The 24,644-nt window shown below is 57.7% G+C and overlaps 1 protein-coding gene across 1 annotated transcript in view; it reads left to right on the plus strand.

Annotated features, from left to right (window-relative positions):
• Positions 1-1,596: 1,596 nt before the first annotated feature.
• The window catches only part of WDR1 (WD repeat domain 1), a 40,922-nt gene continuing 17,874 nt past the window's right edge, over positions 1,597-24,644 (plus strand). Inside the window, exons 1-5 of the mRNA XM_064488090.1 lie at positions 1,597-1,755; positions 2,210-2,331; positions 13,047-13,137; positions 17,632-17,779; positions 18,852-19,032. Coding sequence (XP_064344160.1) covers positions 1,740-1,755; positions 2,210-2,331; positions 13,047-13,137; positions 17,632-17,779; positions 18,852-19,032 — 558 coding nt within the window. The 5' untranslated portion in view covers positions 1,597-1,739. The remainder of the gene's footprint in view (positions 1,756-2,209; positions 2,332-13,046; positions 13,138-17,631; positions 17,780-18,851; positions 19,033-24,644) is intronic.

Here is a 24,644-nt window from a genome sequence, read left to right on the forward strand (position 1 = left end):
ACTACATTCATTGCTTGATGGGGGAGTGCACGTGGGGCACGGGGTCACCCATTCCAGCATTTACCACGTGCCAGGGACACACTCCAGACAAAAACAGAAAAGCTGCAGTATCAGGAAAGGGCTAGGAGGCTGTGTTTCAAAACAAGGTGCTCAGGGTATGTGACTTTCATTAAAGAAGTGACGAGCCCAGAAGTACTTTTGAAGAGTACTTGGAGGCAGTGAAGAGATGTCAGAGGCCTTGGGAGCAAGAGCAAGCCGGGGGAATTCCTAGAGCACCAGGGAAGCCAGTGTGCTGCGGAAAGCAAGCGAGCAAGCACAGCTGAAGGCAGAGGAGGGTAAGACGGAGCCTCACGTAACCCTGAGACCCATCACACAGGGCCCAGCGGGCCATCTTACTGACTTTAACTTGGACTTTGAGACTTGGGGTTCCTGTAGGTTTTAATCTGAGGAAAAGATTTGCTTTTCGACTTAAAAAGAACAGGGTGCAATCTGGAGAGCAGATCTAGGTGAAGGTGGCGGAGGGTAGGTGCATGAGCCAGACCAGACAGGAAACACCTGTGTTAACCCAGGTGCGTCTTCAGGGACCTGCAGTTTTTCTAGGCTAAGGACGCAAGAGGTGCGTTTGAAAATAGAGCCAAGAAACTTTCCCAGAAGGCTAGAGATTTAAAGTCAAGGGTCACTCCACGGTTTTCTAGTTTGGGCTTCAGGTGCTTTGTACATTCCTATATTCCCCCTTTCCCCCTCCCCACCCCAGAGGGAAAGACAGCACCCCCGCAGAAAGGTGAGGTTCCAGCTAACACTCAGAGCCCTAGCTTTCCCCTTGCAACGAGCAGCTGCCTTTATCTTACAAGAGAAGTTCCCTTTTCCTTCTGCTTTCCTCGTTAGGAAGCGAGCCCTGGTTTTCTTAGAACCTCCACTCCCCCCACCCCCTTTGCTCTTCTTGGCTTCTCAGCTTTCTAAAAGGAAGTTTTGAGAGAGCTGGGGTCGACCGAGGCCCGTAAAAGTTCCTGCTGCCAGCAGCTTTTTTCGAGGAAGGGTAATTCCCAATTAGTCACACTTCAAAAAAGAGCAAGTAAAAGCACTCCCCTATGTTTGCAAAACCCAACGGGCGCCTCACAGCTTCTGCAAACAGCAGGCGCCCAGCTTGGCCAAGGCTGGCAGCCCGGGAACGCCCACTACGAAAACACAGGCATGAAAAAGAACGCTGCTGCCTTCAGCGGCCCCAAAATTTCAGCAAAAACATCCTTCGGCAGCCCACCCATCCAGTCCCTGAGAAACCACCCAGCCTCACCCACCGGCTCCCTGGATCATTCTAACGCGAAGAGCTCCCCGCGCCGCCTTTTTCACAGGGCCGTGTGTGGCGTCACTTCCGGAGGCGGGGCGTTCTGGGCGGGGCCCCGCGGGGGGGGTGGGGCGCGGGGGAGGGGCGCGACCAGGTCCGCGCAGGCTCACCGGGGCCGCAGCCGCCGAGCTGAGTGCTTGACTATATATGGTCAAAGCTGGGGGCGAGCCGCGCGCGGGGCCGCGCTTCCGGGTTCGGCGCGTCCGCAGCGGCAGCGCGCAGGGCAGGGCGCGAGCCGGCCTCGGAGACCCGGCCTCGGACCGCCCCCTCCGCGTCCGGCACGCCCGGCGCCGCCTTTCGGCCCCTGTCCCCGGCTCGGCCTCGGCCAGGTCTGATTCGCGGCGCGCGCGGCCCCGGAGGCTCTCGGCGAGCGCAGCGCGGTAACAAGTGGGCAAGGATGCCGTACGAGATCAGTAAGTGCCGCGGCCCGGTGCCCCCGGGGTGGGCGCTCGCCCAGCACTGCCCCCTCGGCCATCGGCCGGGCGCGGGGCGCGGGCGGCCCAGCGGGGTCCCCGAGCGCGGGGGAGGGGTGCCGGCGCCGGCCGGTGAGCGCCCCGCCGCCCTCGGGAGCTCTGGGCGGAGATCCCCAGCCGGAGGGGCGCCCCAAAGTTGGCGATGCAGTCCGGGCCCGGCGGAGCCCCCGCATCCCTGAACGGCCTGGTGGGGACCGCGGACCAGGAAGTCGCGCGGTCCTCAGCGCTCCTTTAAAGTGGCGGCCGCCCCTCCCGGTGGAGGCAACAGGTGACCGGCTAAGACCGGTCCAGGGCCCCTCTGCTTTCCCCCATTCCCTCCCTTCCGACCTCAGCCTGGCGAGGGCCGAGGCAGGGGTTGCCCCTCATATGCCCTGCTGCATTTGTGTCTCTGCAGAGAAGGTGTTCGCCAGCCTCCCCCAGGTGGAGAGGGGTGTCTCCAAAATCATCGGCGGTGACCCCAAGGGCAACAATTTTCTTTACACCAATGGAAAGTGCGTCATCCTAAGGAACATCGACGTGAGTACCTACCCCCTTCCCCCCACCAGACGACTGTTCCTTCCCTGGGCGCAGCAGTGTGGTTTATTCTCCCTCCCCTTCCACCCCCTCACCTCCGGCCCAGCGGCCTGGGGAGAGGACGCCACACCCCCTCAGCCTTGGGACCACACCTCGGAAGCCCAGGAAGAGAGTTTCAAATGTATCCAGGCCCAATTCTCTTTCCGTGGGGAAACTGAGGCTCACATTAGTTCAGTTGGTGAGAATAGGGCTCTGAGTTTGAGAGATCAGACAGATCCGGTCAGCGGCTGCTTGACCTTGGGGTGGTTGGTGACTTGGGCGTCTCTGAGCCCCAGTTTCCTCATCTGTAAAATGGAGGCAATGACATGTGACTGCCCCCACGTACCCTGGCTGCCAAGGCCCACGGAGTGAGATGCGTCCCTGCAGCCCAGCATGCCTGGCACACAGCCAGCGCTTATTTGGTAAATGGCACTTACGTTTAATCATTTAACATCCAAGGTCTCGGTGTGGCAGAGCCCGGACTCACACCCAGGCCTCTGCACTCCAGCCTGATCATCCCCCTGCAGATCTGAGCCCCAGGGCAAAATCAGGAACCCGTTTATACCCATGAATATTTGCTCAGGCATCCTGTACCCAGGCTGAGAAGGCTTCTAGAGCCCATTCCTTGGGAAATCCTCAAAAATTTTGTCACTTCCCTGTAATTATTGAAATGACCCAGTCTGCCTGTCAATCTCCCTGCTGCGGGGATTGCACACTGAAATCTTTCTTCTGCCTTCCCCAGCCTGAGTGGTGGAGTGGAGAATGGAAGCCGGAGGTACCAACATGCCCAACTCAGGGTGTGTGGAGGGGTGGGGGGCGGTTCTGAGCTTGAGACTGAGCCTTGTGCAAAGTATGTAGGTGGATAATTTTGACTGGCGACGCTCCCCGGGGATGTCAACTTAAATCCACGTGTGTTGTGCGTTATTACCTTTGGGGGACTGGGATTGTTGCTTCTGAGACGTTTTTGCTCTCAGGAACCTCAGAGCTGGCTGAGGGAGTGAAGGGCCCCTTAGTTTCCTTGCCTGTGAGAGGAGAAGGCTCTGTGTTCTGCGTGTGCTGGCTCTGCCCCCATCTCTGGTGAAGCCAGCCAGCCACTGTCGTCCCTCTGCAGGAAGACGGAGCTCCACGTGGCAGTTTCTGCCCTTCCCAGGATTGCCCGGCACCTCACTTGAGGGGGTGGGTGAGTGTGACTGCTTTGAAGGTGCTAACAGCTCCTCTGCTAGACACGGATTCCTAGAAAGCTGGTCCTGCCTCCCGCAGAACAGGGGGAACATCGCCAGGGACATAGATAGTAAAGATCTGGAGGTCTCCAGGGAGGTGCTGAGATACTGAGGAAATAAAAGTTGTGAGGGCCCCAGGCAGAGACTCACTAGTAGTCTGTCAAATACAGTGGGCACGTGCGGCCTCGGGGACACGGGGCAGTGGAGGGAGCACGTGGGATTGCCCCTCACAAGGCGCACACACGTCGCGGCCGGCTGCGCTTGCTTCCAGACCAGAGGCCTCACATGAAGACCTGCTGTGTGTCTAGTATCACGAAAGGCCCTTACCTGCAGCATCCCCTTTGACCCCTGCAGTGGGCGTGTTGCATGGAAGAGGGGTCAGGCCCAGCGAGACAAAGACAGCCAGTAACTGGAGCTGTTTCCAAAGGAGAAGCTGTCTGCAGCCACTGACAAGCACCCTCTTTGCCGGAGGCACTCCCTGACTTGGGGAACCCTCTCTGGTCCTTCTGAGCTTTTCATTATCAGTACCCCAGAGTTTACCCTTCTCTTTCCAGGGCACATCTGCTTTCTCTCCCATCTGTTTGTAAGTTCCTGCCGGGCCAGGGCAGCATCAAGGTGCTACTAATTGTTCCTCCCTCCCCGCTCTAGGCACACGTCAGGCATTTAGGCTTTTGTCAGTTGTGGGTGAACCCTTGGTGCTTGAGTAAAGGTGGGTGCAATGTTTATTAGGGCACAGTGCCCCTGGGAAAAAGACGTGAGTCCTCATGAACATTCCGGAAATAGGAAGGAATACAGTCTGGTTGGAATACAGGTTCAGGGAGTGGGGAGAGACAGGAAAGGGAGGTTGGGACCAGGTGGAGGCGTGTCCAACAGATATCTGATTGGCAGTTCGTTCTCAGCATGCCCAGGCCACATCTGGGTTTCCCCCCATGTCCTTCCCCCTAATGGCAACACCATGCCTTGAGCTGTTCGGAGCCCCAACCTTGGACTTCTCACTGGTCCCCCTGCTCTTCCCGTGCCTCACTTAGTTCTTCGGTGAATCCTGGTGAGTCTGCAAAGGGCTTCAGAATCTCGCAGGGCTTCACTACTGCTTCCGCTTTCACCCTCATCCAAGCCACTGTCCTCACCTGGTTTGCAAAAGCGAAAAGCCAAACAAGTGTCCCTGCTTCCACCCTGGCTCTCCTCCAGTCTGCTGTTACAGAAAATACGAGATTGGGGCGCTCCTCTGCTCTCCCTGACCAAGGCTGAGAGGGCCTCGCCGTCCAGCCGCGCACCTCCGATCTGACCTCAACGCCCCCCCCCCCCCCCCCCCGCCACCGGCTCCGGGTTCCCGGGTGTCCGAGCTCTCCCTGGAACACGCCGCATGTCGGTCTCGGGACAAGGGCTTTGCTGTGGCCTTTGCTCTATATTCTTTCCTCAAGTAGCTGCATGGCTCACTCCCCTTTTCCTTTAGGTTTCTGTTTAGACGTCTCCGTGTGGCTGTGGCCCCTACTAAACAGCACCCCATCCTGGCTTTCCCTGCCCCTCGGTGCCCACGGCACACGGGGAGCTGGCCAGCGAGCAGAGCAGCCACCTGCTACCTGACCTGCTACATCCTGACCTAGCGCGGTGCCTGGCACCAAGTAGTTGCTCAGTAAGTCATTTGTTGATTGAAAGGCCTTGAAAGCTGGGCTGTGCGGTGGAGACAGTGAGCAGCCACTGAAGCTTTTACTGTGTGGAAGTAAAAAAGGCTGGGCCCAGGTCAGGCTGCTGGACTTAAGTTTTGTGGCAGTCACCTTTTTTCACACCAAGCAGGTATCAGACCCTTACTGACTTCCCATTTGGAGCCACCGCTGTCATTTGTTTTGTTGCCTTAAAAGTTGTTTTGCGAACCCAGCAGTACAGCAGTTCTTAAGCTTATAGAAAAAAGAAGAAAGATTGCCCCACCTTGGAGAGGAAATTCTCTCCAGAGTTAAAAGCATGCAGTGATGTGGCTGACCAGAAAGGTGTTCCAGAAGGAAGGAACCTGATACAGTCTTCCCTTGAGGCCCGCATCGCCCCTGGCGCCACCCACCCCCAAGTCTGGGAAGGTTCCTCCCAGTCGCTGTGGAGGAGCCTCTCGTTCTAAACTGCCCAGGACCACTTCCCCGGAGAATAGCTTTGGTAAATAATTCTCCTACCAGAGGCCCCTCCAAGCTGCCAGAAGCAGCCAGCAGATTTGCTGCAAGGGCAAGTTTGGAGTTGCTTTTTAAAATACTCAGTCTCTAGATTCCAGAACTAAAATATATGTATATTTGAAAAAAAAAATGCTACATCTGAAGTTAAATTCAGAGCCCAGTGTTTGCAGCAGTTAGACGTTGCTGCTTCCAAGCTCAGCACAGTGGGCTTGTCTCCTTGAACAAGGTATCGACCATGTTGGGGGATGTTGAACTTGAGCACTGAGTTTCATGTGGAATGATCTGCCTGTCATGGGCAGAAGGACAACCTGTGCCTCCCCTACAGGTGGGGGCAGGGGTGTGTACATGAAGGGACAGATGGCTGGAGAAGGACTGACCTCTTCCCTTCTGTCCCATTGCACATGCCTCCAAGTCCCTGCCACAGGCCCAGGGCAGACGCACCGGCCCCACCTGCGCAGAGCCTGCCGCCCTGGGCGGGAGTGAAACGGGCCCCAGGGTGACAGAAGGAAGTGGCATGTTTGATTAAGGCCCAGGCAGCACACATGTGGGGTCAAGGGCCAGGAGACAGCTGAGGGCCTGTGGTCTGACCTTTAACAAGTGAGGAAGCTGAGGCTCCAAGAAGACCCCGCAAGCTGTGTGGGGCCTGAGTGGTGGGCACGGGCCTCACTGGTTCTGGGGCCAGTGACCCTCTGGTGCTTTAGCTGTCATGGTGGTGCTCCCTGAGTGTCCGCGGGCTCCAGGCAGGCACTTGTCATTTCTCTCCCACCTCCCTTCTCCCCCTCCTGTGTTTGAGCCCGAGTTAATCTTGTTATAAGTATTTATCAAGCATCTGCTTTGTAGCGAAGCCTACGCCAGGTTCCAGAGACATCTTGACAAAAGCCTGTCCTCACCAAGACAGTCTTGCAGGGCAACCGACACTCAGCAAATGGGACTGATGCTGAGAGGAGGAGACGGGCCGTGAGGCATCCTCACGCGGTGGGGGGGGGGGGGTGGTCTGAGGAGCTGGGGCCTTGGAAGGGACCAGTCAGGTAGAGCAGGGGCAGCGAGAGGGTCCCACACAGGTTGTGGAGTTTCGTGGCCTGAGTACTGGGGTTGGGGGAGTGATGTGCAGGCAGGAGAGGGTGGGGGGCCCTGGTGCTGGGGGTCAGGCAGCCCTGGAACAGCCCAGCCCTGCCCTGAGGCCACCAGCACCAGGAAAATGTTGAGCAGATGCACAGTGAGGTCAGGTCAGTAGAGAGGGGGTGTGGAAGGTGTGAGGCAGGGAGACCAGTTAGGAAGCTGCTCAAGGATGCCCACGTCGTCACCTGGCACCCTTGGTTCTCAATGTTTCACACATACATTCCCCATCCTGCCGGGCCCTGCCCACGGGCACGGCCCCCAAGATGAGATCTAGTGAGGCAGTCCCTCCCCTCCCCTCCCCCACCCCACTGAGATAGTTGGCAATGTCTGCAGATGTTTTTGTGCTACTGGTATCTAGTGGGTAGAGGCCAGGGATGTTGCCAAACATCCTACAGTGTTCAGGGCTGTCCTCCAGCAAAGCGTTATCCAGCCCAAAGTGTCGGTAGTACCAACTGCAGAACGCTGGTAGGTAATGTTCTAATGCACTCAGTTAAGCACTTAGGAATGTCCTGGGTGATTTAGGAACAAGGTGGAAGGATCAGCTGTGACACAGAGCTGCAGGGAAGGCTTCTGGAGAAAGGGCACTTTTGAATTGGGTTTTGGAGGGTGAGTAAGAGTTCTCCAGGAAGGCAATTGAGACAGCAGAGATGGGGAGAGTCTAGACAGGGAACACGTGCATGGAGGTTGGAAGAAGTTTAACTTGTGTTCTCTAAGCACTGTTATGGATGCTCGGGGTCATCTTGGTACATTTCTTACCCTCCTGGGGGAGGGATATAAAAGCCACCTTTGAAGTGAAAAAAAAGATTGCAGCCTCATGAGGCCAGTGAAGAGGTGGTCCTGTTCCTGGTTGCGCTGTAGCAGTTGACCCTGCTCACCCAGATCCCCACCCCATCCCCTAATGGGCCTCACCACAGTTGGCGAGGAGACCCTGAAGTTGAAAGGGCCCTTTCCTCCTCTTCTCCGAAGTCTCAGTGGTGACATCTCCCTGGCCAAGGTGCTGATGCCCCGCATGGACCTGCACCCCAGCTTCGGTCGGCTTGCTTGTAGCTTCCAACACAGGTCTCATCTCTGCTGTGCAGGGTCTTCCTAGAAAAGTGCGGCCCCTCTACCACAGACTCGATGTGCACCTCTCAGCATAGGTGTCCCAGGCCTGCTCCCGGAACACCGGCCGGTTCCTGCCCAGCACGCAGCCCCTAGCATCATACCTGGTTTTTGTGGAGCACATTTTGTGTCGGGCAGTGGCCGAGCACTTGGCCAGTTCAGTGTCCACAGCTGTGGGGTGGGGAGAATGATACTATTACCCGGGTTAGTTCACAGGTGTCCATGGAGGGTCGCCTGGTACCTGACGGTGCACGTTCTGCCTTGGTCCTCACGACTGCCCTGTTGAGTGGCTACTATCTCTGTTTAGGCATAAGGACACTGAAGTCCCAGGGGGTGCTGTGATCCGAACCTAGGCAGTCGCCCCCAAAGTCTCCCCTCATGCCTGCTCAGAAGGCCTTGGTCAGCCCTGGGCAGGCAGAGAAAGGGGAGACAGGGAGGGAGGTGGCAGCGTCCTGTGTCCAGTGGGTGTCCCATGGGGAACCCTCGCGGTCCCCTGTTTTAGGGCTGGGTTTGCTTCGTTGGTGGGGGGCGGTGGGGAGTGCTGAGCTGGGGGCAGAAGGGAAGCCGTTCTGGGCGCAGCCGCCTGGCGCTGCTGCTGAACCACTCGGCCCTTTCCACACGGTTCCCAGGTGGTAGCTGTGGCTGGTGCCGCCCTCTATTCCCTGAGGTAAGGCTGCCAGTGGTACCCACTGTGGGTGAGTAAAAGCAAGAGGAGTGAAGGTTCTCAGCTGAGTTCAGGTCCCAGCCCCACCACTTACCAGTCTGGGGACCTTCAGCACGTCAGCCTGTGTCTCTGCCCAACTTCTTTGCCTGTAAAATGGGGTCCTGAGGTTACCTTCTTTCAGGGGGCGTTTTGAGGTTTCAAAGAGAATCAACTAAAGGGTCCACTAGGCTGTCTGAGTGTTGTGGCCCTCAGGGTCTGACATGCGCCTGTCTTTTGGGATATTTGTAGGCTGCAGAGGCGAATCAGCCTGGGCCCTGCCCTCCACGGGGCCTGCTTACTGAGAGGCTTTGTGGGTGTAAGAATGACTTGCAGCACAGGATCGAAAGTAATAAGGGCAGTGGGCTGGGAGAGTTCATTTCCATCTGGGAGCATCAGGGAAGGCTTTTTGGAGGAGGCAGACTTTGCCTGAGTGTTGAAAGATAATTAGAAGGTTATCTGTGACCCAGAGGTAGGGAAAGTGTTCCAGACTGAGGCAGATAAAGGGAGGAATGTCACAACATTGTACTTTGATGGAGGAGGGACGAGGGCGTGATGAGAAATGGACTGTAGGTTAGGGCCACATTCCTCTGGGTGGAAAGGAGCCTTGAAGGCTGAGCAGGGCGGTCCCCACCGTTCCTGCGTTGGTGGTCTGTCGCCATTGCATGGAGTCGTTGGTTCACTGCTGGATCCGCGGGCCAGCCAGGAGTAGGTGCAGGAGTGGAGGGACCGAGGTCCTCGGCATCCCCTGAGGCACCGTGGTCGGGGGAGCCTCCGGGCTCAGACCTGCTCTGGAAGCGCAGACACTGGGGTGGCTTGGCAGCCGGTGACTCTCACTCACTCGAGTTGGGCCCAGGTCGCCAGTGGACAGAGGGCCCTGCAAACTGTGTTCACGCCTCAGGTCCAGCTACCAGTGCCTGCTTTCAGGAACTGGGTGTGTCTGGAAAGCCGGTGCCCTAGAAACCTAATCCTCCCAGAAGGTGGAGGCTGGAGGAAACCCAGGGCCTTCCCTGGAGGCGGCAGGGGACCTTCCGCAGCTCCAGGAGAGCATGGACGCCTCCGTCCATGCTGGGTCCCACAGCTTCACCGGTCAGCCCCCTGCCCGACCCCTGACGTGTCCGTTGAGTTCACAGTGGGCCGGGCCTGCTGTGGCAAGCTGCCATACCCTGTGACCTGGGCCATCCCTTAACCATCCCTGGAGAGCGCTGTTGTGACCTCTGACCCCACCTCTGTGCCTGAGCCTGAGGGGACAAAGGAATGTGAAAGAGCCTTGTGGGGCTCAAGTGACTCTCCCTTCTGCGTGGTCGCGAGTCTCCTCAGGGGCAGGGCAGAGAGCCAGAAGGTGTGGGGCAGATGGCTGAGTTTGCTAGTCTGTGGAGGCCCCCGCCCATGCACTAGCGGGGGAGGTGGGAACGTTTGGGCCCAGGTACCTGCACTCCAGGGCCCTGAACCAGCCCCCGAAGGACCTGATCAGAGTTGGGACAGAGAGACTGGTAGATTGGTGGACAGCAGAGAGATCAGTTAAAACAATAGTGTCACAGTCCCAGGAGGGACAGGAGGACCTGGATGGAATCTGCCCAGGGTGGGAAGATGAGGTAGGAATGGGCCTGGGACACAGGCTGATGGGCAGGGCTGGGACTGGCCTGGGGTCTTGGTCAAGACTACAGGAGATTTTATCCGGCTCTGTCAGCCTCTGCCCACGTCCACTAGGCACCCACAGGCCTCAGATGCCAGGGCTTCCTCCTGGTTTCTGCCTGAAGTCTCTTGTCCCTTGATAGCGGCAGTGTAGGAAGGAAATCCCAGGGGAGGGGTGCCCCTGCCTCCAACCCTCAGAAAGACACCCCAGCGCAGTTCTGAAGGTGCCCCCTCTGCTCCCTGCTACTCCCTAAGCTGGCTTCCTTCCCTCTCTGTCTCATTATGCTGTTCCCAAGCATTTCCCCCAGTAAACTGCTCCCTGCCAATCCTGTTCTCCTCCCTCGAGAAAGGAGGTAGGGGTGAGTCTCCGGATGGGAGAGTGATCGCCCCTTGTGAGGGTCTGAGTCCAGTGCCGTCTGGACCCGGCTGGTCTGGGATGAGCTTGGCCTGCAGCAGGACACATTGGGGACAGGGAGGCGGCATTTCTGGCTCAAGTAGCAGCGTCCTTGTGTGCAGAGCAGCGGGGGGAGGTTGCTGCTGACTCGAGTGCGTTGTTTTCATTGTGTTCAGCCTGGAAAACTTGCCCCCAGTTGTACTGGGGATCCGGACAGAGCACTGTCTCCTCCAGACCAGGATTCCAGTGCCAAGCCAGCTGGGGACCACCCTGGGGTTTCACCCACCCTGACCATTTAGGGGAAGGATTTTTAAGGGCAGAACCTTCTCCCAGGGCTGCGGCTGACTCATCTTCGGTCATCCCCCCGCCCTAAACCCCCACCCAGGGTCCTGGGGAGCCCACCCTTTAAAGGCAGTGCCCAGCTCTGCACCCAGGGTGGAGCCCTTGGTCGGGCTGAGCAAGGACCTTGGTGGTGGTGGCCTGATCACAGACCACTTTTGGCAGCTTCTTTGTGAGGGAAGTTGTGTATGTGAGAACATTCGAGTACGAAGGACTGTTTGAATTTGAATACGTTGGGGCTGTTGTGACCCTTCCTGCACGTGTCTTTTTATGGACATGTGTGTTTATTTCTCTTGGACAAACACCGAGCAGTGGGGTTGCTGGGCTCTTGTCTAGACATAGTGTTGACTTTATAAATAACCAGCCAAACCTTTCCGGCTGGATCATTTTGCATTCCCACCAGCAACGTATGAGAACTCTAGACCTCACCCCACCCCCGCCCCGTCCTCACCAATGTTTGGTGACGGCAGTGTCTTAATTTTATTGACTTTAGTGGGTATATGTAGGTTTCCCATTGAGTTCTGATTTGCGTTTTCCAGAGGGCTGATGACATTGAGTGCCTTTTCATGTGCTTCTTTGTCATTCAGAACATATTGGGTGCTTGTGTTTCTAATTTCATTAGCAAATGTTTATTCTGAGACAGATTAATTGACAAACCCCATATATTAAGTGCCTCCTATATCACGTGATGCTGAGTGTTAAGTCCTAGGGGTAAAAGGACTCTAAACCTTTTTTCTCCAAGATAGCATTTATTGAGCACCTGTTTTTTGCCAAGTGCTGTGATAGATAAAGAGATAAAGGCACATGGAGCAGGTCAAAGAAAAGCTGGAGGAGAGGGACACAAGGGTCAGTAGGGACGTGGTGAATGTTTTGGAAGCATAGGGGAGAGAAGTGGCCGGCACAGGAGGCTTCAGGCAGAGGGCTCCAGGCCAGATTGGCCAGCGTGAGCAGGTGGGGGGAGGTGTGCGAGGGCACAGTATTATGGACACACGGGCCTGCAGGAGCAGCAGGAGGGTGGCGTGCCTCTCTGGGCTCAGTCTGGTGGGATAGGGGATCCTGAGGCTGGGAGGCTGCGAAGAGTACAGGGGTTCAAGGAGAGGGGCAGGGGATCCTGAGGGTGGCTGGTAGAGTGCGGGCAGGGACCTACTGTGTCCGCTGCCTCCGGCGAGAGCACTTGCTGGATAGAGAGCTGCCAGCAGATATCAGGGATTAGATGGCTGGGTCTTTCTTCCCTCCCAACAGAAGGCTTGGCTGTGGAGACGTGGAGAGGCTCTCAGCAAGTGGTTTGCACTGGGTTGTGTGTGTAGGGGGTCGGGGGAGCACCCTGACTTGTAATTTGAGTAAATTACACGTTAAAACCTCACTGCTGAGTGTTAAGGATGCTCCTGGTCCCAGACGTTGGCCCCACTTTTGCTGCAGAGCCCAGCCAGCCTTGGATTTGTGCTCTGAAAGATAGTTTCCCAAACGCGATTTTGACAAGGAGCAGCTCCCGGCTGCCTGCTCAGCCCTGTTCCTGCACCTCCGAGCCAGAGGCTCTGGTTCGGGTCATACGCTGCCTGGCAGCCCGGGGCTGAACAGGGAGACCCGCTTTGGTGGGGGCTGGAGAACAGCTGACGCTGAGAATGTGGCAGCAACGGGCAGCTTCTCACAAGTAGGAGAAAATCAGAGTCAAAATTTTTTTTCCAATGAAACTTTTATTTCCTTTGTATGTTTCACGAATACCTATTTGTACTCTGGCAAGTACAGAAAAACAAAGGAAAGAAAATCTGTTTGGATTTTATAATCATAGACTAAAGAGAAAGCATTAAAGTTACCTAGAATTCTATCACGCAGAGAAGGGTAGGTGTGCAGCAGGTAAGTGTTCTTCTGGGGTTTTCTTTATGGAGGTTTTGATTTCAGGGTGTATGTGGTGTGTGTGTGTGATTTTCCCACCCAAATCCGTGAATCCAGGAGAACGGACAGCAGTGTGACTGCTTCTGTGTCCCTTGTGTTCATTCGGGGTCTCCTCCCTGCAGAACCCGGCCATCGCTGACATCTACACCGAGCACGCCCATCAGGTGGTGGTGGCCAAGTACGCGCCCAGCGGATTCTACATCGCCTCTGGAGGTACCTGTCTGCGTGCGTGGCTCCTGGGTGCATGTGGTGTGGCCCCCGCCCCTAGTCCTGGGACCAAGCTGGGCGCCTGGCCTGGGAGGGGAAGGGGAAGAGGAGGGAGGAAGAGGGAAGTGAGTCAAGGAGGGTGGGGGCAGGGCCGACGGGTGGAACCAGTGTGGTTAGCTTCACTTGGGGACAAGGAAAGTATAAGCCACCAAAAAGTCCCTTTCCAGAACTTTGCAGTTGGCAGTATTCCAGCTGGTTCCGACTGGGAGGTCACCAGAAATGCTCACATGAGGTTGGCCGGAGGCCTCTGGGTGGCTGTATCATGATGTAGTTGAGCCCACTGTGTGTGTGTGTGTGTGTGTGTGTGTGTGTGTGTGTGTGCATGTGCGCGCACTTCTGACCTGTGGCTTTGTCTTGCGTCACCTTTATTTGCTGCTCCTTTCCCTGTGTTGAGCAAAACGCTGGCCTCAGGCAAGCGTCCTGCTCTGTTTGTGGTCTGGGCCTGTGCTGCCTCCAGCCGGGCTTTTGTGTGGCCCCGTGGGAGGCCGGGTAAGAGAGAGACATTGAGGTCTCCACGTTGCAGGATACTTTATTCTCCTAATCCTTGGAGGTTGCTCTTTTACTGTTTACAGATGAGAGAGGGAGACACAGACATTAGAGTGGCTGAACCCATGACCCGCATTCATTCATTCGTTACTCGTTCATTCGCTCACACTCAGCCTCCAGCCTGGGCTCAGGCCCCAGGAAGGGCCAGGTGGATGAGCTGACGTGGGCTTTGTCGGCGACAGAAATGAGCACGTTGCTGGAGGAACTAAGTGGCCAGTGAGGGACGGCCGGGATCATACACACTGGTGGCCATTTGTCTACACTTTCTTCGCTGCCTGCCCCTTACCAGCTGTGTAGCCTTCCTCAAAGAACTCACCTCCCTGGGCCTTCATTTTCTCTTCTGTAAACTGGGCCTGCTAGTAGCTACCAGGTCGGTTGGGGAGGACCCAGTGCGGCAATGCACGTAAGATCCTTGGGGCAGCCCTTGCATGGGTGGGCACTGCAGGGCACCATGGCGGGTCACTGAACGCCCAGACACACCAGGACGACAGGTGTGCTGGCTGAGCCTGACGCCGGCCGCCCTGGGTTGTGTGTGAAGGGCTCGGCCAGGAGCTGGCACCTAGTGGGCACTTAATGATTTTTGTGTTTAAACCTACTCTGACAACTTCTGTAAAACTTGCTCTAATTTATTTATATCTTATGATTTACTTGAGCCCTGTGATTTCCCCCCCCCCCCAACCCCTGCTAGCCCTGCTTGCCAGCAAAATGCCTCTTCATTTAAAGCCCCGTGATTTGGCCCTGGTGCCTCTGAAAACTGTGTCTTAGGGAGAAATGTGGTTGGCATAGCATCCCCGCCTGGCGCTTGGGGCCACAGCCCAGCTGCTGAGTCACCCGCAAGCCCAGGCCTGCCCTCTGGGCCCCGGGAGGGACGTTTAACCAGACGGGAAGCAGTGAGGCCCGCCGGCGCAGAGACCGCCGCAGAGGGCGGTGCACGCACGAGGAGACTCGGTCTGACCTTCCTGGCCGCTCGTACGAGCACCGATGTGGAGCAGGAACTCGGAGTTTGGTACAGGTCTTCTTGGGCGATGTGCTTTATGTTTCTAGCATGCTGGTGCTTTGAATCGAGCAAAGACACAAAACATTTCCTGCAGAGATCTGGGCCCCGGGCTAAAAATAAAAATAGTGTAGTGCATAGAGGAGGAGCGAGGCTGAGAAGGTGCTGTGCCCTCCGGCTAAGTGGGGTACCTGGCACCTGATGTGCCCGGTGTAGGGGTCCTGAGGACCTCGGGAAGCCTGCCCTCACTCCCAGACAGGGTTCCAGCCCTCTGCGGGCTCCTTAGATCCCTCTGAGTCTCGCTGGTCTACATTCTGCTGAATGAGCAAACCTTCCAGAAGGGCTGTGTGAGGAACCCGCACCTGGGGCTGGACCCCAGCCCAGAACAAGACAGCAGTCTCTGCCCTTGGGGGCCCTCTGTCCTGTGTGATGGTTCTCAGGGCAGAGCCACTTAAGGCCCAATTTCCCTTTCTAGGGCATCTTCCTCTGATAATTTGGTGCTGGCAGCTGCCATGCGCCACGCTCAGCCCCCTGGGCACCCAAGCAGTGGTTCCCAGGTGGCCCTCGGGCAGCAGCACACCCAGGTTGCACAGTGGGAGGGTTCCTGAATAGGCGCCCCATGCCCCGAGGAGAAGTATATGAGGGTCCCTCTGGTGAGGACCAAGGGAGGAGAGACCAGGCTGCAGAGCAGATGTGAGGCGAGGCCTCCATGGGCACCAGAAGGCCCACCTGGCTCCCCGACCCCAGTGATGCTCCACAGGAGGAGTGGGGGGCAGGCTCCCCACGCACAGTCACTCCCCTCAGTGCAGCTTGTTGTCTGGAGGGGAGACGTGTCCCCAGTGGTAGGAGCAAGCCTTGTGGAGGGAGCCCCTTCCCCACCATCACTCTGTCTGTCCCCTTGCACCGCAGTGCTTTTCTCCGTGGTCCTGTGTCCTACAAGCGAGTGGACATGTGTACATTTGTTGTCTGCCAGCTGGTGCCTGCTGCCCCCAGGGGCCCCTGGTCAGGGCTGCCCTCGTCAGATGGGGCCACTGTCTCTTTCCAGCCCCAGCTGCTTCTGAAAAGAATTAGATGAACAAGCAGGACCCAACAGAAGAGGCTGATGGCCTGAGCGGGGGAGACAGTGGGAGAACTGACTGTGAGTCCAGGCCTGGAGGGGGCCTGAGCTCAGCAGGGTGAGGGGAGCAGATTCCCTGCTGAGCTGGGGGGTGGGAGAGCGGCCCTGGGGTGTCTGAGCAGGGCACCCTCAGCCTTGTGCTGCAGGCGCTATATTCTCCATGACTCCCTGTAGCGCCCTGGACTGGCCTGAGCACGGGGACCACACAGCCCAGCGTGTGTGTGAGCGTGTGCACACGCATGAGCGCCCGTGTCCTTCCTGCACACACGGTGCTCCTCTTCCGGCTCCCGCTTCTGCTGCTTCCTCTCCTTTCCCTGCCAGCTGGTTTGTTCAGCCGAGGGCTTAACTGGCTGTGGTCAGCTTTGGAACTTGCCTCGGGCAGCATGCCAGGCGGTCTGGCTGGACCTCGTCCAGAGAGACCAGGGCCCCCGGGGCGCCCTCATTAGCCCTGTTCACAAGGATGCTGGTGTCTCTTCTCATCTGTTCCACGGCAGACCCTGAGCCCGGTGTTCGCCCGCAGGGGTGCGCTTCCAGTGGCCTCCTGCAGAGCCTTAGTTCACTGACTGGTTGAGACTGAGTCATCGCAGGAGCCCACGGTACACTAGGGGCTCGTCTAAGACTACGTGTGTTGACTCATTTATCGTCACAGCAGCCCCCTGGTGTTCATTATCCCCTCTGTGGCTGGGGCTGTCAGTGCTGTTTGACGCCCACAGAGCCTCGCAGGGCAAGGGCAGCCTCTGTAGCCGGCACCCCCCGTCGGCTGGGCCTGAACGGGCGATGGAAGCTGTTCCCACCGAGACCGGCTGTAGAGTTTGCGTTCAGTGCCCCGCTGGCCGGGGTCCTGGAGACAGTGCGAGCTTACCTGCTGGGGGACTTGACTCAGAGCCATGCAGGGCTGAGGTTTTAGGCTCGAGAGTTAGTGTACAATGTTCCACTTTTCCTACTCGTTTGAGGAAGTCGGTGCGCGTTTGGGAAGCACGTGTGGGGGCTGGTGCGTGGAGCTGGGTGACGGATGGCAGCAGGGAGGAGAGGGCGTGTTAATTTATTACTAATCCGCTGCAAATGCTACGGTGAGAACAGGCCTGGTATCAAGTTCTGTCTGTAGTACGACTCCTTGCAACGCCCACGGTGCTGGGTGGAGCCTCACCAGAGGGTCTCATTCTCGGCTCAGCCTCAAGTTGTGGGGTGATGCCTCGCTCTGCCAAACGGGGCTGCTCGTTGCCTGAGGTGCTGCCACAGAGCTGGGAGACAGGGGGACAGAGCCTGCAGACCCTGGGGAGGCAGAGGGCCACCTCGCAGGGCACAGCATGCCCCAGGCCCCCCGGGCACAGGCTCAGTGGCACCCCTCGTTTCTCCTGGTTTCTGCAGCCCCTGCGCAGGAGAGGCAGCATCACTAGTGCCATCAGGTTTTTGCAGATGACAACTTTAGTTCCCGAATGTAAGGAATTTGCCTGATCTCCCTACAAGGAAAGGAATACAGTCATAAAACAAACTGCTCCCTGAGCATTGCTGCCATGTGTCCAGGTGGCACAGTCAGGGCTTGTGATCATCGTGATGACCGGGAAAATGCAGAGGCCCCCATACTGGTCCTCACGGAGGCAGCAGGCTCTGATTGACAGTGACCGGGTACTGTTAACCTGAGAACACGCACCTCCTCCCAGCTGTGGCCCCAGCTGTCTCCAGCAAGCCTGCGGACCCTGGGCGGTGCTGCGTGAACTTGCCTTTGCGCACGCGGCCCTGGCCCAGTAGTGAATGTGGCCTCACTGCCCCGTTGTGTCCGCAGACATATCTGGGAAGCTGAGGATCTGGGATACCACGCAGAAGGAGCACCTCTTGAAGTATGAGTATCAGCCTTTTGCTGGGAAGATCAAGGACATTGCTTGGACGGAAGACAGTAAGAGGATCGCAGTGGTCGGGGAAGGAAGGGAGAAGTGAGTCTCTGGCCCGGCCCCTCCCGCCCTGTCCCTTGCTTTGCTTTGTTTCCTGGGCGCCCCTGGTGGGTAGGGCGCAGTGACATCGGTGTGGCTTGGTCTGGTGTGTGTTCATCCTGTGGGAACCAGGCCTCCTTTAGGGCTGGCCTAAGCACTGCGTGACGGAAAACCACGTGTGACAGCAGAGAGCCCCAGGGTTTGTCCCTGGCCTGGGCACCTTCTCTGATCTGATGTCCTTGGCCCTTTGCCTCCTAGAACCCTAGCTGGCGTACCCACATTCCACGCAGCAGAAAGGGGGAGCTGAAAGTGATGCAGCTTCTGAGCAACATTGGGGTCCCTCCCAGCAGGTGCCCAGGGGGCTGGTGTGTTCCTTAGCTGGGCACAGCCCTACAGTCACCTCACTAAAGAGCAGGGCACATGGACCCTGGGTAGGGGCCATGGGGGCTGCTGCACTTGGGTCCAGGGACCAGCAGGGTCAGTACCGTGGCCCAGGGTTCCTTATTCCAAGTGCAGTCAGGGTCCCTCCCTGGCACCTCTGCTGCCGTCAAGCACTTGAACTTGGTAGGAATTTACTCAGAGGATCCTAATGTGTGTTCTGATCAGTACTAATTCTTCCATAGTTTTTCAAGTCATTCCTGTTGATCCTAATTCCTGTTTCATTCAGTCACAAAGAGTAACCAAAACAATACATTTTCATTGACTGCCAGCCGAGAACAAGGCAGCGTCTTCTTTCTAGTAGGGAAGGGTAACTGTGTGTTTCCTTGTGGCCCCCACCCCCCTGCCAGTAAAACTGTTGTGAAACTGACAAAGCCCTAGAGCTGTTCCCTGGCAGGTGCTTTTAAGGCACCTTCACGTGGGAGGCTCGTTGGGTCTGGACCTAAGACACAGACATCTAGTCCCTTCCCAGAAGCACTTGGGATGGTTCCTGTTTGTTAGAAAATCCTGCGCGCTTGGGGGAGCGTGCACGGAGCACAGATGTGAGCAGGGCTGCGCTGCCAGCACCATTGCCTGCGTCTTAGCGACCTTCCTGGGACTGACTTTTCCTTTCCTGGACTCTTCTCATTGGGTGAAGGTTCGGAGCCGTCTTCCTGTGGGACAGTGGCTCTTCCGTGGGCGAGATCACAGGACACAACAAAGTCATCAACAGCGTGGACATTAAGCAGAGCCGGCCGTACCGCCTGGTGACTGGCAGTGATGACAACTGTGCCGCGTTCTTTGAGGGGCCACCATTCAAGTTCAAGTTCACAATTGGCGTAAGTGGGCTTCTCTCTGTAGGGTGGTTTTTGGGTGGACTTTGTGGTTTACCTGAAGCCGGCAGAGTCTAGACCTGTTAGATGCTGATGGCAGAAGGTCCCAACTGCACACCATCAATCCTGGGATGGCTGGGTAGGTGGCTAGGGGTGGTGGCGCATCTCTGACATCGGGTGACTGGGTAAGCGTCCTGGTCTGGAAGTGCCTTGTTAGAAAGGGGAGCCCAGGCCAGGTGACAGTCTGCCTTCTGATTGTACCAGCTTGAGATCCCCTGAGCCACTAAAATGTCAGAGGAGGTGAGTTTCCAGGGATATCTGTATCTGCCCCTCTGGTACCTCCCTGAGAGAGGTGATGAGGGCAGGTGACACCTGTGAAGTGACACACAGTGAGGAGAGTTAGCCGCTTTGCCTGGAGAGTCGCAGTCTTTGGGTGTAAATGGCTTTGGGGTCTCAGTGCCAGCTCTGCACATGCTTCCTGACTGGGACAAGGTTCTGAACCTCTCTAAGCCTCACTTTTCCCATCTGCAGGATGGGTGTGGGGATATGGGTGGGAGAGCAATGTAACCATGAATTTGAGCTATGCACAGCACCTGCAGGTCCACGGTGGCCCACGATGCTGGTTTCCTGCCCCGTGGTCTGAGGCTAGAGTGTGGAAGGGAGGGTACCTGGCAGGGGACAGCGGCACTCAAGTTCCAGGGTGGCTGTGGTTCCGAATCTCCCCCTCCCGATTCTCTTGTGAAAACACCAGAGAGGCAGCCAGTACCGGTGGTGGTGGTGGAAGTGAGTGCACAGAGCTGCTGTGTGGAGAACGTGTGGTGCTTTACGGCCGGCTGTGTGCCCTGGAGGTGGCTGAGCTGGGATTTGCTGAGGTCTGGGGCCTTGTCCCAGGAACGTTAGTGGCTCACTGAGTGAGAAGCCTTGTTAACTTTGATGACAACACAGTGAATCATAAGCAGTGGGCAGGGTGTGGCCGGAAAGGCAGTGGCGGTCCTCAACGGTTCCCCAGAGAGCAGGACTCGGCTGTGGGCAGCACTTCCAGACAGATCTCGGCTCAGGTGCAGAGGAGCTCCCCAGGTTCCCTACTGGTGATGAAACGGGTTTGATTTCCTCCCGGGGCCACCCAGCAGGGCCAGTGGGCTGTGCAGCCCAGAGCCCCTCCCTAGCACCCTGCACCTCCCTCCCGGAGGTGGGCTCCTGGGGCTGCTGCTCCAGGTGGGTGGTGGCACTCTGTGGGAGGCGTGGTTCAAGGTCAGCCGTTTCCTAAGCAGGATGAGGTACTGTGAGTAATGCTGAGTCAAGTCTGGGCATCCTGCGCTGGGCCCAGGGGAGGGAGGAGGGAGACGGAGGTTTCTGTGGCAGCGAGAGACTGTCCTAGCCCCTCTCCCTGTCTCCCTCTCCCTGTGCCCCTTCCCCTCCCCACCCCACCCCGGGTCTGTTTGGTTCCCCTTGGCTGTTATCTGGGCTCTGGGTGGGCGGGGCTCCATTTCCTGCCCTGAGAGCAGGGAGGGATCATTTCCTCTTTGCAGGTACGGATTAAACCCAGCACAGCGCCTCAGTGGCGGGTGGCTGGAGCCAGGACTCAAGTCCGGAGTTGGCCCGGACCTGTGCTCTACCACCCTGCCGGTCTTCTCCGGGGGCTGACTCGGGGACTTGGCCAGAAGGTTCCTTTTCTTTCCATTTTCCTTTCTGACCTGAGAACACTGCCCCTACCCTGCGGCCCCGGCCCAAGTGTGTCACGTGGAGATGCTGGCCTGGCTGGCACCTGTCTCCAGGATGGGCACACAGCTCATCCTGAAGTCTTCCAGGGTAGGGACCCAGCAGAGATCAGGGGCTATGGACTGAGAATGGGGGACGTTGGGTGGCAGCCCAGCACTGTAGCTGGCTGGCTCTGCAGCCCTCAGGCTGGTTGTGCCTCTGAGCCCCCAGGGAAACAGGGTGGGGATGGCCCTCCCCCACTGGGCCGCAGAGTTGCGGGGAAGACGGAGAGCTGCTGGTGGATGTCTGAGCAGCTGTGAGGCATTGCCAAACATCTTTGAAAGATTCTAACACGCTCAGTTGGCCTGGAGTAGGAAGGACAGGAGGGCCCCCCACACCCACCTGTAGCACCTTGTAAGGTGAGATCGGCCTTTTCCTTGTGCATCTGCGCGGCCCTCACCACCCCAGAGCAAGGCTGTAATGTGCAGGGTCCCCATCCACCCGGTTCCAGCTTCTGCCACCGTCCTCTGGGCCACATTTAGGGCCGTTGAGGGAGGGGTGAGCATGTGAGCAGCACAGAGGAGTCGAGTTCAAGTTGCTGCCTCAAAAAAGGAGTTAGTCGTGTTCCAAATTTCAGTACCTGCCGGAGCAGCTGTAAGGCAGCTCCGACCAGGCAGGAGGGCAGCAGTGTCTCAGATGCAGACAGGAGTGGCCGCCGTCCCCCTGCTGGCCTGAGTGTGGGGGTCTCGGTGCTTTTCCTTCTTGTTCATCAGTTTGTTGGTTCAAACCAGCTTCTCGTGTTGGCATAGTGAGAGTGTAGACAAAGCTGAGTCATGCCCAACTTCAGCTGTACCATCCCGGTTCCTGCCCAGGCCCCTGATCTGGCTTTAGTCCTAGTTTGCCTGAACTAGAAATGGGCTGAGAGGCTGTAGGAACCGTGGGCAGAATAGCACCCCCCCAGGGAAGTGACCCCAGGGTCACAGGAGACCGGCTGTGCCCAGGAGTTTAGATGCCCCTTTGAGGCCCTAAGGGTGGCCTGAAAAGAAGGGTGCAAGAGGGACCTTGCCTATTTCTGCCTCTCCCATGGGGGTTTCTTCCTGCCAAGCACACCCCTGTGACGGCATCTGGAGGTGTGATGATGGCCCCGCTAAGCGTCTCTCCCTCACCTGCCCGTGTGCACCTGGGTGACTGTGGCCTCGGGCGGACTTCTCTGCCTCTCAGGCCTCTGCTTCCTCCTCTGTCGGGTGAGTGTGTCGGCTGCTCCTATGACCGGGGACACTGCCCCCGTAGCGAGCACCTCTAAGGGCTGTGTCCACGGTCCACGGGATAGCGCGTGTCTGATGAGATGATTGCTCAGAGCAACAAGCGTCAGGGCCCTCATTCACCCGGACCTGCCTGTCGAGCTGCAGCGTCTGCCCAGGCCTCTGAGAGCAAGCGAGCGCACCTGGCCGCAGAGGGGCCTCCGGGTCTTCCCTCTGCCCAGGGGTGCCGCGTGGCGCGGCGCCCTCGTGCCTCACTCATCACTGTGGCTCTGCATGGTGGAGGTGAGCACAGCTTGGAAGTTACTAGAAGTATCACCCACCCAGACAGTTGAGCAAAATTTGAGCTCTAATATGCAAGGTTTTCTAGTGGTTGTTTTTCCCTTTGTCCTGTGTCTTTATTCATGACTGAAAGCAGAAGTTGGAGTTCAAGTGTGTATCAGGTGCCCGCCTTGTACTGGCCCTGGGCTGGGCACACAGACGGCCTGGCATCATCCTTAGCCACCTTTCCCCCTTGTGTTGGCTTTCAGAGAGTGGTGTGCGTTAGTGATCGATGGCCGTGCCGGGAGGTCGGCAGGGCGGGTCTCCTCCTCTCTGCCCCTCATCTCCCTGGTATCCCCCTGAGCTGATTAGCCAAGCTGACGTGGACAGTCAGTGGCCAAAGGAGGGTTAGAATGAACCTTTTATCCCTTCATCAGGTCCTCTCTCTGCAGAGGAAAGTGGTAACTTGGCAGATCTGTCCAGGGTGACGGGAGGAGGGGGTGTGGTTTTTGAAGGGCAAGGGGTGCAGGGCTGCTCCCCAGACACTTTACAGGAAGGTTTCTCAGAGTGCGGAGGAGCAGGGTTTGAGCAGGGGCAATGGACTGAAGTGGGGAGGGGCAGCATTTCAGGGCAGGGTGGAAACCCACTTTCAGGGTGCTGACCGTGGAGGGAGGGAGGGGGCAGTGGTCATGGGCATCTGAACCGTGTGTCCCTCCACGAGCCTGTGACAAGGGAACGAGGCAGGTAGGCACAGGGCACCCAGGCTGAGGGTAGCCATCGTACAGGCAGGACACAGCTGAGGCTGCTGGAACCAGGGAGGGCTCCCAGGGGACACCTGAGCTGACCTGCTGGTCAGGCCCTGGAGCCCAGTGGCGCTCTGTCCCTGTCAGTGACGTGGACCCTGGTGCATTACCTACTTACTAGCTAACTGTTCCCAGCTCCGATTTCTCAGTGGTGGGGGGAGGGGAGGGGGAGGCAGTGATGGCGTGGGGAGCGGGGAATGATGGGAAGTTATGCCAGGATTGGGGAGGTAACGATGTGGGGGATGGGTAATAACAGGGTGTGGGGAGGTAATGACAGTGGGGAGGTTCTGGGCAGATCCACTAGCACAGTCCCGCCAGCGCTGCGGTGTGTTGGAGGGGACCAGGCACCCGGGCCCTTCACCCCAGTGGGCGGCCAGAGCCTTTCTAGGGTGGAAGGGAGAGAGGGAAGGATAGGGACTCAATCGTCCAAAGCGCCCATGATGTTCCCCCACACCCGGTCCTCTTCTGTACTCTGGCCTCACCTCCCTGCAGTGTGGGCTATTTTTAGCCCACACTTTTTTGGTTAATGGGCTGCTCACTGTTCCTCCCTTTAAATGGGCTATTTCAGGACCAGACATCAGTCTCCTGTCCATTTGGGCTCTTGGCTTGAGTTGCAGGAAAAGCTGACCAGGAAGACTTTCTGAAGCCACAGCGCCCAGTCCCCAGGGGGGCCTGTGCCCTGTCCAGCCTGCACCCAGTGGGAAGATGGACAGACAGTGTCCACATGTGTGATGTCGCTGAAGCATCAGAGCTGAGAGGGGCAGGCAGTCGGGGAAGGGGAGGGGCAGCAGCACCGACGGGTACCCCAACCTCTGAGCTGGGCTGTGTGGGGGGTGCTCCTGCTCTCCTCTCAGGGACCAGAGAAACAGGAGTTTGGCAAATGAGAATTGCACGGTGGCTGGGTGTCCCTCTGGTTCCCAGTGTATCCTCATGCCCAGTAAAGAGCAGTCACCCCCCACTGACACACCCCATCGCCCCCATTTGGCCCTGAGGTCTGCTCCACTGCTGTGAGCTCTCGGCATTCCTGGTTCTTGGGGGGACGTCTGGCCGGGACTCCATCAGTCTCAGGCACCAGAGTGGGGAGCTGGTCCCAGCCCCCTCCCTCGTCCACCTCACAGTGGAGGAAACTGGAACCAGGGACGGTGAGCCAGCAGAGGTCAGACACGAGAGGACCAGACATTTGGGCAGATGTCCAGGATTGCGACTGTGGTTTTGTCACTGAAGAGCTTTTCCTTTGAGCTCATCCAGAACGAGTTGTTCCTTCCTGCCTGTCCTCCCCACGGGGCAGTTCTGGGAGGACTGAAAGAAGCCTAGGGGGCTTGGCCCCAGAAATCCTCCTACCACTAGGTCTGAACCAGCCCAGGGCTGACAGGGACAGAGGGACGTGGGCCTCGATGTGCAGCTGGCTCCCTTACAGGTGTAGGGACAGCAGAGCAGTGGCACTCGGCCTGAGGAGTTAAGGATCTGACCTCTGGGTGGCTCCTCGCCCGGCCTGCCTGCCTTCTGTCCAGGGCCCAGAGCCAGCACGGTGGGGTCCAGAGCTCTTGACGAGAAACTGGAGACCCGTGTTCTCACAACTCAGCCTCTCTGGGCCTTG

The sequence above is a fragment of the Camelus dromedarius genome, chromosome 1 (genome assembly GCF_036321535.1).
Source record: "Camelus dromedarius isolate mCamDro1 chromosome 1, mCamDro1.pat, whole genome shotgun sequence".
NCBI classification, from domain to species: domain Eukaryota; kingdom Metazoa; phylum Chordata; class Mammalia; order Artiodactyla; family Camelidae; genus Camelus; species Camelus dromedarius.